Source organism: Pomacea canaliculata, linkage group LG6, assembly GCF_003073045.1.
Source record: "Pomacea canaliculata isolate SZHN2017 linkage group LG6, ASM307304v1, whole genome shotgun sequence".
NCBI classification, from domain to species: Eukaryota; Metazoa; Mollusca; class Gastropoda; order Architaenioglossa; family Ampullariidae; genus Pomacea; species Pomacea canaliculata.
Genome location: NC_037595.1, coordinates 6517412 through 6529246, shown reverse-complemented (window position 1 = coordinate 6529246; position 11835 = coordinate 6517412). Strand labels below are relative to the sequence as shown.

The window sequence follows — 11835 nt, the reverse complement described above, 5'->3', positions numbered from 1 at the left end:
TTTTACATATATGTACATAGAAAATGTACAACAACACATAAGACATTAAATACATCTGAATGTAAAAAAAACAAAAAAAAAAACATGCCTATTTGGGAGACAAAAAGAAAACTCAAAACTGAAGAAAAGGTTCAACAATCTCCTTTGCCAGTGATGGTTTCATTTTTCAACACACGATTACATTAGTTCATCCAGCACATAAGAAGCAACTTACTCATTTTGCGAGTACATCTTGAAGGCAACAGATGAGCTTTTTCCGATCCGGTGCATTCTAATGAGATGACATCATCAACAGGTGGCTCAGATGCTACAAAATGAATGGGAAATTTCCACATTCCTCCTAGTGCACCTGTCACATGAAGGTAGGCCAAACAGCTGCAGACAAGAAAAGTATAATTTCCATAGTTTTTTTAAAATCAGTTTGTGCACTTATTGCAATTACAGGCTGCAGAGAAGTAAAGCACAATTTGCTTAAAGCTTCTTTTTATCTGTTATTCATGGCAGGTAGAGTCAATGATAATGATCTCATCAAGACATTTTAATTGCTATTAATGGGAAGATCTTTAAGGAATCTGAAGAAAAGAATTATGGAGCTATTGCTTTATTTTGTAATGACCTTGTCACAATGCATGTCAAAGTTTATTTTAGCACAGATTTTCTTCTTTCTCTCTTCTTTTTTTCCTCCCTTACTTCATTGATTTGAAGGGCTTGAAAGTGATGCTAAACAAAAGAGTGACAAGGCCTGTTGAATCATCACGCTGTTGTTTGACCAGTGACACTCTCACCGTCTCCAACAGGATATCATCAATTTCATTGCTGCTACCTGTAAGCTTGTATGAGAATTCATCAGCGGTTTCCAAGGCTGGAAAACAAAGGTAGACCTGAGTGGAAAGTTTAAGCCTTTTTCTCTGTTCACAAGACTTGTTTTCAACAGTTTCAGTTTTAATAACACTTTTTGAAAATCCTGCATGTTTTTGCTGTTTACACTCTAGCAAATTTTTTCCCTACTTTTTGTTACAGGAAAACAGCCAGTTTGATTTGTTAAAAACAGTGAACATTGTGTGAAACAAATGTAAAAGTTTTCCCATGAAACAACAGTAGCTACTCACTTTCCGTAACAACTATACTATGTGAGCCGTGTTTGCTGTGGGACCTTTCATATGATGGGATCTTGTACTCCGATGCAGCACTGGGCACAGCACCCACGAGAGAGACTTCCACTTTCTTTCTGATGGTGCTGCGAGCTTTGCAATTCATTGTTGCAATGCAGGACTCCTCATTGGCATTGATGTCAGGAATGCCATGCACAGGATAAATCCACTGGATCTCCTTCATCTTGTCTTCATAAGGTTTTGGGGACAGAAAAAGGCTGAAACAAATGTAATGTCATGGTCAATGGCTCCCTTGAGACAAGTAATCGCTACACTTAGAAGAGATAATGAAACAAGGCCTATGGTGGGAAAGTCTGATGGTCAAGTGTCTCCATAGCTGTGATTTCAGCATCAAGGTGGTTGAGATTATTTAAGGTAGGAGTTTGAGGAGAAAGGTGGGCTGTACATGTGTTGAGAAGCTGCAAGGATCAATTGCGGCTGCCCGTGCCCTTCCTTTTTGTTTCACTCTTCACTCTTTTGCCTTGTGGTTAAAAGTAAAGTAACTCACAGCCAGAGGCAGATCATGCGAGATTTAATCATGTCTAAGGTACATTATGTAGACCTGGAGCCCAATCCTCTCCTTACATCCCCTCTTACCTTCCTCATAAATCAAGATCTTTTAATGACGGTGTGGGTTGCAGAAAGTTTTTTAGTCACAGGTCTGAGAGAGTCTTAAACCAAGATCTTAACACCGGGACAAGCATACTAACTCCCAGGCTTCAGTACCTTCCCCCAGTTTTTAGGCACTGGAGATTAACCACTGTAAGCTTTTACTGATCCTTAACTCTAGATTTGGGTACCACAATTTTTGTGCTAATATATACATTCTCAACTTTTTTATAGTCTATTTTATTTATATTTTTCACTATCCATCTTTTGAAAAGGCTGCAATGCTGGGTAAAAGAAAAAAAAGGTCCAAACATATGACCATGTTTCAGATCTAAGCAGGCAACTCATTGCAACTGAACACACAGCCATCGACAGCAACAGTTTACATTAGATGAAAAATAGTCATTACTGTCTTCACTGAATAATCATTATTTTCATCATCAAACTATAGCCCAGTAAAGCACTTGGGCCTCATCTCAGCTGTAATGGTTTCTTTCATGAGCAGTCAATCCTTTAGTGAAGAACTTTTCATAGTTCTTGTGAAGGTAGCCTCAGATTCCAGCAAACAGTATTTGCTCTTCTGGAAGTGGTGTTTCAGTATGTCAGAGTTGTGTTAGGTACTTCTGTTTTTTTTTTTTAAATTTAGCTTTTATTTCACCTTTCCTGTCATTTTTTGGCCATTATGCTAATTAAGTGTATGCAATAAGTGTATATAATTTCAGCTTATTTTTGTTAGCATATTTCTGACATGTATAGTGTTCTCTTACATGTGTTAAACTATTTAGACCAGATCTCATAATGTCCTAGAAAGAGGTACCAATACACATTTCCTTTTATGCAAACGCATTATACAGACCTTTGATTATCCTCCGATGACACATCTTTCTCAGGAATTATTGAAACAATACACAAGCAGTCGTGCTTCTGCAGGTCCAGTGGTGCAAAACTAATGGGAATATCCAGTGTGCATTTGGGGCCTACATGGACACCGCCTTTAATGTTTTTCAAGAGTAACGAGAACGGAGATGAGGGGTTCTCCTCACTCTCTTGACCCAAAGGTGGAGCAGATTCTATGTTGGAATCTACAACAAAGACGTAAACAGAAGAACATTAAGCGTCAGACATCAAGCACCACTAGATAAATAATCTGACAGAGGAGGCCTAGAGTAATGTAATGAACTGATAGAGAAAACCTAGATATATGTACTGCCTAGGTAAATTTACTGATAGAATGTTTCAGCCATGTGTCTTTTGAATAGTCCTGAGAGCAAATGAATGAAACATGAATGCAAAAGTCTGTTTGGTGTGTATGAATGTGTTGTGATGTTATTTTTCTTAAGCTGCCCCCAGATTGCCCTCTTTGACAAATAAAGTGTATTCTTATCTTACAATAGGCCTAGGTAATGTACTGACAAAATAGGCCCAGGTAAGGTTACTGACAGAGGCAAACAGGGAGGAGGGGGTGGTATTTTGTACTGATAACAGAACTGATGCCATATATGAAGAAAGAAGCCAGTACAGCTGATGGTCAAACAAACGTTTGTTGCATCAGGAAGAAAGAGAAGAACGGTGACTGTGGCACAAGTGGAGATAGTGACAGTGCTGAGACAAAGGTGGAGACAGCCTGAGAAGGAGGGCAAGGCAGTGCTGGGACACAAGTGGTTATGGCAACAGTGCTGGGACAGAGGTAGAGATAGACCATGATGATACACAGCAGCAAAGACAAAGCTGGGACAGAGATAAAGACAAGGTAATGCAAAAAATGGGGAAAAGCAATGGAGATACAACACTGGAGCAGTGTCAGAAAATAGGAAGAAAGAAATACAGAATGAGGAACAGACAGAATAGTTAAAAGATGATGATGAGAGACAGACTAGTTGAATGATGATGATGATCATTGATGGTTGATTGATTGATGATGCTGATGCTGCTGCTGCTGATGATGATGATGAAGAGACAGAGTGAGACAAAGACTTGTTGAAATAAGATGATAACGAAGAAGACAAAGGGAATAAGCAAGACAGATGAACATATGAAAAACACTTAGCGGAAGATGCTCAGAAACCAAGACACAAGTTCCCTTAGTGATATACACACCATACCTTTGAGACTGATCCTGGCCATGACATCTGTGTTTAAGGGATTACGGAAGGGAATGATAATGGTGGAGTTGGTACCAGTCTTTGAGGTCACCATCATGGGTTCCTGAGGCTTTGGTGGAAGTCCAGTGCCATTCGCCAAAAAGATCCACTCCCCCAGCTGACAAAACAATGTCAGGACCAAGTAGTAGCCCACAAGTCTTTTTTTTTAAACTAACCACACTGCACCGAGTAACACTTTCATTGAATAGTGCTGTATTTTTCAAGTGACATGCATTGTTAGAAGGATGAATATTTTCTGTGGTTGAAATGCTGGGCTAAACTGAGTTTTTAAAATTTAAATCAATGACCTAGCAACAAAACATCTTAATTATGTGGAAAAGAAGACAGAAGGGCAGTAGAGAACACACCTGGTGGCTGTGGAAACTGATCTTCGTGGAGTGGTCACCTTGGCCAAGGCCTGAAGGCATGAAGTGAAGCATCACCTCAATGCTAGCACGAGGCTTTAGAATGAGTGGCCGGTCACTCTCACGCTGCAGTGTAAAGTTGTTTGAGTTGGACACAGTTGGAACTAGTTCCAATGTCTCATCTGTCGGATTTTGCAGCACAATTGTCTGCTCTGACCATCTGCAAAAAGGCAATCATCATTGTCATCATTAGCAGCAGCTAAAAAATTGTTACCATTGCACATTGTTATTTCAGATTTTAGTCAGATTTGAAAGATCAATTACATTCTAATTTGAGCATAACAAGACTTTAGTCCTGTCAGCACCTCAACACCCTACAAAATTTATAAGATGTATACCCCAGAATTCTGAGTTTATGGTAAGGTGCACAAATAAGGAGAAATGCCCACCACAGAACTTTACATAATCACCTTGGTAATCATCCTCAAATGAGTAATTTAACGTGGGTGTCTAGACTCACTAAACAGGTTTGACCTCTCTCAAAAACAAATGAATATTCAATACTCATAAGTGACTCATCCCAAAAATACCACATGACAGCCCTGGGTTGGAAGATAGCTTTGCAGTAAGTGGTGGGCAGTGCTAGACCCCAGTTCTTTTCCAACACTTACCCTTTCTTACACGACTTGTGTGAGCATACAGCTTTCACTTCTTACCTGCCCAGTTCACATTCCATGGGAGGGAGAGTGGTTGGTGCTGGTGGAAGACCCTCCAGATCCAACTTGTACCAGAACTCCCCAACTAGCTGGTTGAAGAATGTGATGCTGTCAAACGCAAAGGGTCACCATGATACAGATGGTATAGCCATACAGGTGAACATTGCTGATAAAAGTTCATAAAGAGAGAATATTCTTGGAGCTTGGTACAGCACCCTCAGAAAAAGTGGAAGGCCAGTTTCCGGTGGGGTGGGAGAGATGTTTCAAGTGAAAGGAGAAGGTGTGGTGGAAGGTAGGGAACATATCCAGTTAAATTACTTTGAATGGCTCACTGGTAGGTTGTCAGTGCAATAAACTTTTTTTGGTGAGTGCTATGAATGAGAATATGAACACACAGTTTGAGTCTAAGGTTAAAATATATCTAATTTTACTGTCTAAATTTTACTGAATTTTTAATGTCGTTGCAGCCATTTTACCTTCCCTTGCACCTGCCAAGAACAATAGGTGCAAAGGTAACAGCAAAAACATCCATCTCTCCAGCATCCAGTTCTATGCCTGTGGGTCCCGTCAGGCCCCTTCCCTCAATTTTTGAGGTAAACACAATTTTCTCAGGTGTAGGATTCCGGACAATGATCTCAATCAACATCTTTTTCTGTCAAAACACCAAACCAACATTTTTTTCTATTAAAACACCAGGTCAACATCTTTCTTCTGCAGTAACATTACATCACCATGATGCAAATGCAGCACTAGGTAGTTAAAGGTCAACTAAAGTTATTATGAAATCAAGCTAAAGCTACTGGCAAGTGAACTGATCATGGTGCTATTAGTAGTTAACCAATAAATTGTGAAAGTTTTATTTGTAGAAAAGCACACATGAACCGACCCAGATCCTGACAACTAATTTCACAGAAGCCCACAGCTGCTGCAAGAGCTTCAAACAAATGCTCATGTGCTGTTGTCCGGTCTGTGAGCCTACTTTTCCGATGTCACAACAACTAAGTTCTTGAACTCCTTCTACACAGCTTGTGCTGCTGGTGTGCATCTAGTGGGTGGGGGAAGGAAGTTGTGTGCAGATCCCTCCTCCTCAGCGATGCCCTTTCCATCCCCTCTGGACCAAAACTGACCCACTTGCCAAACAATGTTGACCAATTAGACTTACCTAAACTATCCTTTACCACATTATAATGAATTACAATAATCTGAAAATCATTTTGCATTTGAGTAAAGCTTTAATGTAAGGTACAAGTGAATGGGAAGTCTCTAAGCACTAAATATTCCTACACCACATATAGCCTCAAAATGTGAAACTATACACAAGTCTACCAAATGTGTCTTTGCTTGTGTGGCATAAATAAAAATAAGTTAACTCCATCAATAATATTCAGAATAGGAGTGACTGCCATTTTATGATGAGATAACTTTCTACTTCTTGCTGATCTAGTAACTTGGATGGTATAGAAATGCTGAGTGAGGCAGGTACAGGGATAAAATGATGGAGACATAAAATATCAGCTTTACATGGCAATGACAAGAGACTCGAAGCGTGCTTTCTGGGGGTGGTAGGTGGACGGTGATATCCATGGCGAACCAGATTTGATAGCCATTGAACTCTTGCACATCATCTTCAGGAACTTCCTCACCATCACTGTCAATCTCTCTGTCATCAGAATATTACAGTTAATACTGAGGAGACCAGCAATAATAACTGAGATTAAACACACTGCTGTGAAATGAAATATGCACAGCTATCTCAGTAAAATATGTTCAAAGAATTTTGTTCGACATGGGCAGCAAACCAATACATGTTTAAACAGAGAAAAACAACATGAACACATTTATGTACAAACACAGACACATAAAAACACATGTTCTAACATTAGCAAATATCTGCATGCATGAGTACACACAGATGTTCTCTTTCTCTCTTGTATTAAATTATTCACATATTTTGTCAGGAAAAAAAATAATCAGCGTAAAATTTCAGATTATAACTGCTAACAAAGTGTTTATCTTTAGGAACTGTACAGGTTCATATTAATTTGAACATGCTAGACACTGCCTGCAACTACAGCCATCATGCCATCTTTGTCCACTCTGCGCTAACACAGTAGCAGTCATAATTGTGAGATGCCATCCTCCACCTAGACTGCAACTGAGACAATGCAATGGTCAGTCAAACATGATGATCTCACCTGTAGGAAACTTCACCAGCAGTGAAGGAAAGAATGCCCATAAAGTGGCCATGGTGACTGGGATAAATGGTTACTTCATAGTCACTGGTCTGTCTGGGCAACACAGTCACCGTTCTAGGGCCTGTCAAGAATGGCAGATCTGACTCCACCTGCAGCCAAACAGCCACAGTTTGTTTTTTAAAAAAATTACCAAAGGAAAAAGACACATAAGCTTGTGTGTGCAATCATACACACATATTTATACACACAGATATTATATATACACCACATTCACTGTTTCTGTCCCTAGCTTCACACTAAATATGCTACAGGTATTTGAACAACATAAACCTTCCTTTCTGGTCTCTGGGTAAAGCTCAATAAATACTTTCCCCTACCATTCCCACCCTACTTCTGTTCTTGAGATACAGGTGTACAAGCATCATCATGCACAGAACAACAACACTGATGCCAGGATAGCACATGAATGTGTTTACGTTGTCAGTGCTTCAGCAAAATGTCACAGCAGGGACAATATATTAATTAGCCATATCTGTATTGTTTCAATGTCCCTGCATTTTCTCATCAAATGTGAACACTGGCCCTGAAGAACTGGGCACTTGGGTGACAGGATGTAACTCTCACCAGCCATGTTAGCATCAATGTTCACATATCAGTCACTTAAATTCTTGTCACATCATGTACCCCTTCCTCCCACCATTCCTGCTCTTTGTCAAGCAAAAGACTTAATGACATGAATCAAAGTACAGCACAAAAGATTTATCAACATACAAATTATACAAAATACATATGTACAACACTTTGGTTCACGTGAATAGGGTCCCAGTCCTGTCCGAAGCTATTTATACTTCCAATAATACAGTGCTGTTCAATCCTGTTAAACCCTTGCACATACATATGCACATGAACTGAACTCTGGTAGCTGCTACTGCTGATCTAGTATTGCAAATTCTTCCTGCCCCTCAGTCTGTGGAAGTTGTGAGTCTACGCTTGTAATGAGGCAAGTAGCAGGGCATCTGTGACTCTCCTTTTGACGTCCTCCATCTGGCTGTCCACCCTCACTTCCCGGCTCAGTGGGCCAACCACATCGGAAGGCAACAACTGCTCCCCCCAGTGACATGGATACCAACCTAGTCCATGTCACCGGGGAAGCAGTTTCTTTGACAACTGCTTGTTTACCTGGCTACACTGTTATGCAGCACACAGTGGTATGTGTCAGGATGAACAATGTATGTGTGCAGCTGACGAACAAACACCAGCCTGGGCAACACAATCCTTCCAACAACAGTGCTTTGGAGTGTAGGCGTTCTTTCATCCCTTGCAAATGATGACTCCTTCTGCTGGCTTTGGCATCAAACTTCTACTTCTCACAGATCACCCTAGTTCTGGTTGCATAGTCCTTGGAGTTTCACAATGACAGCTGGCAGTCTCGATGGTTCGTTGTCCCTGATTGGTCCCTTGTGTCAAGGTTCTCTAAGCAAAGTGCTCTAACTTTCTCCTGAGTCTTTGCTCTCCTGGCTCAAGTCTCAGGTTCGAAAGAAAAGTCCTCATGTATTGAGAAAAACTGAAGATGATCAAGTGTGTTGTTTGCACAGACGTCGTGCCAAGAAGTGTTATGCAATGTTCTTGTTTCCTTACTTAACTTCCTGCATTCCCACACACACAGACACAGACATGTATTTCATGAACAAAAGTGGGGTTTTCCATCCAAGTTCAGGGTAAAACTATCTTGCACTGAGCTTTAACAAGTCATTAAAAAAAAAATTTTCATCCTATTAAACCTTTGAATACTTGCCTTGAACACAAGCTTCTTATGTGTCTTGTTGGGAACTTTAATCGTGTAATTCAATCTGAAACACACCAGGAACAATCATAAACAAGAAGGTGTAGCTGCTTTTAATAATCCAGCTTTTACAAAATGCCTCATACCTTTTTTCGCCTCAAAATTGGTCTCTACCATTTACTTTTTGTTTCTTTTTAATAATACAATATCCAACACTGTCAAATAAGATCAACATAAAACTACAAAGAAGTCATACTGCATGTTCACACTCTCTTACCTCCCTTCCTAAGCAATTTTAAAAATGTGTTTAAAATTATATTTTAATGCTAAAATCCAGTTAAAAATTACTTACACATCTTTAGCCTCCATTTTAAGCTTGATGTTATCGATTTGAAGTGGTTTTGTTGCTTTGCCAGTCAAAGAGAAAACAAATTCAGCATCATTGTCGATGTTCTTGAGTACCAGCTTGCCCTGTTGCCACGATAAACAAGATCAAACATTTACCCTTGTAGCATTAAATGCTTAAAACACATGGGCCCCATCGTGAACAGCATGGAGTGATCAAGTAAAAGAATGTGTGTGGTGTGTGCATGCACAAATGTGTGCACATGCATGTGAAATCACGTGCATGGGCATGGTAGGTGAGCAGGCATATGTGTCTGTCTCTGCTTGCATATAAGAATGACAGGGTTGGATGGAGAAGATGAGAAAGTCACATGACAGACCTGAACTGTTCTCTCCATGAATGGCCTAAAAACTAGAGGGTAACAGGTCTTCTGATTAGCCTTGGCAATCAGCATACTTGGTCCACAGAAAAACTCTCCAGTTAACTCTGCCACAAGCGTCCAGTCATAATTGGACGTATTAACCTGCGCAAAGCACAATCATAAAAATAGATAACCAAACCAGATCACAAATCTGAACAGTGCCTACCCAAAAGGCAAAGCAGCATAAAGGAATATAAGTGAGATAAGGGAGGATATTTATCTTGCAAACAGAAGGGTTTATTTGCCTACCATTTGGAAATTAGTATCCTGTAATAAATAAAAAATATACACATGAAACAAATTTCATTTTAGCAGGTCCTTACTGGCTAACTGTAGTAAAACATGAAATGATGCTCCAAACTGATGGCAACTTAACATAAAACCATTATCAGTTTTGTTACAAAAATGTGTTATGAACTTTTGAATAATTTTTATTTAAAAAAAAATAGGACTGACATACTTTTGGTGTCACTGAAGGCCAAAGCCAATGCAAGAGTTTTAAAGTGTGTGTGTGTGCACATCCATGCATGTACATACAAATTCAACACAAAGGATCCACAACTCACAATGGGAATATCCTGTGATGTGCTCTGCATGACAGCAGTGGTAAACACCAACTCAGCAGTGGTGCCCGTTAGGACGATGGAGCACTCAATGTAGTAGATGCGAATATCATCGTCTGACTTCAAGGTGATCTGACAAGGGTACACTCCTGCTTCATCGGCATAGAATTCTACAGGCAGCTCAACCACACCATCATAAAGCTTGACTCCTGTGACAACAAACCAAAGCATTGCCATTGGTCAGCTTCTTTGCAGCTACAGCTCCTCTTCCTGCAAGATGCCATAACCCTGTAAGTCTTCATTACTGTTCTTATACACATTGAACAAGAAATCTAGGGACGTAAGTGAAGGTTTTAAGCTCACATTTTCCTTCCTTGCAGAATATGTTTATGACTTCCCATGCAGCCCTTTAGTTTTGTTTGTCCATGCAAGCAGGAATCCTCTTCTTTTTGCAGTTGAAATGTTCTCACCACTCATTAAAAGGTAAAGGTCATCTAATCTTTTCAGGTCACTGTGGGATGGAGAGTGGGGTGTTAGAATCTCACTTTTGTTGGAGCCAGCCTTGCTTGAAGGTGGTGCCCATCTCCTCTCCCTTGCTGCCTTACCTTCCCCAACCCTCTTTGAAGTCAGGTACCCCAGGTGGGTCAACTTGGGGATTTGAACCAATATGCTCTCAGTTTGGACACCTGCACTCTAACCACTAGGCTATCCGCTTCTCTTCCTACACTCCTAGGCACCTTACACCAGCTAGGCTTCTCTTGAATATTGGCACCTTTTTTCTGTGGCCTGGTGGTTAATATAATCAAGGTGGTCGCTGGTATAAGGTCTGCATTGGCCAGTATAAAATATTAGTGAGTGATTCGCCTCCCTCTTGCCATGCCCTAGACATGAAGAGCCATTTACATTTTCTGGCACGACCTATCAGTTTCTTTACCTACCTTTAGCTGTTACCTTTAACTCCGCCTGGAAAACCCCCGGGTAACCTGACAGTCCCAAGCCCAGATGAAGGAAGAGGGTTGGGCATGGGGCTAGCAACTCCACCCAGTAAAACAAGCCCTGCTACAGAAACTGCAAATACAACACAAGCACAACTAGAGTCTGGACTGGAAGATCCCTCTTCAGAAGGACCTATAATGCATGCTCTTCGGCCTGTGCGAGACAAGGTGGAATGGCAATGGTCAGACCAGACTTTCGTCGTGTGGAGACTATCATCTACTCCGGACATGAAGACCCTGACCATGACCACACACAAGGAGTAGCAGTACTGATGACACAAGAGGCTGCAAGATCACTAACAGCATGGGAACCAGTCTCTCCGCGACTCATGTCAGCCAGGTTCAACTCCAAAGGAGAGAAAGATTCCCATCATACAGTGCTATGCATCTACCAACGCAGCTAAAGAAGAAGAAAAGGAAGACTTTTACAAATCGTTGGTTGATTGAACTCTAAAACAAGATCTGAAGATTGCAATGGGCGACATGAATGCCAAAGTTGGAAATGACAACACAGACAAAGGACACATAATGGGAAAGCATGGTGTTGGCA

General features: G+C 40.6%; 1 protein-coding gene across 1 annotated transcript in view; it reads right to left on the bottom strand.

The window, feature by feature from the left end:
• Positions 1 to 11835, bottom strand: part of LOC112566018 (cilia- and flagella-associated protein 47-like) — a 51937-nt gene that overhangs the window by 3953 nt on the left and 36149 nt on the right. Inside the window, exons 42-55 of the mRNA XM_025241940.1 lie at positions 10294 to 10499; positions 9686 to 9829; positions 9313 to 9431; positions 8973 to 9027; positions 7178 to 7326; positions 6504 to 6642; positions 5459 to 5634; positions 4983 to 5090; positions 4270 to 4486; positions 3863 to 4019; positions 2617 to 2842; positions 1110 to 1369; positions 691 to 862; positions 215 to 375 (exon numbers count right to left, since the gene is read on the bottom strand). Coding sequence (XP_025097725.1) covers positions 215 to 375; positions 691 to 862; positions 1110 to 1369; positions 2617 to 2842; positions 3863 to 4019; positions 4270 to 4486; positions 4983 to 5090; positions 5459 to 5634; positions 6504 to 6642; positions 7178 to 7326; positions 8973 to 9027; positions 9313 to 9431; positions 9686 to 9829; positions 10294 to 10499 — 2289 coding nt within the window. The remainder of the gene's footprint in view (positions 1 to 214; positions 376 to 690; positions 863 to 1109; positions 1370 to 2616; positions 2843 to 3862; positions 4020 to 4269; positions 4487 to 4982; positions 5091 to 5458; positions 5635 to 6503; positions 6643 to 7177; positions 7327 to 8972; positions 9028 to 9312; positions 9432 to 9685; positions 9830 to 10293; positions 10500 to 11835) is intronic.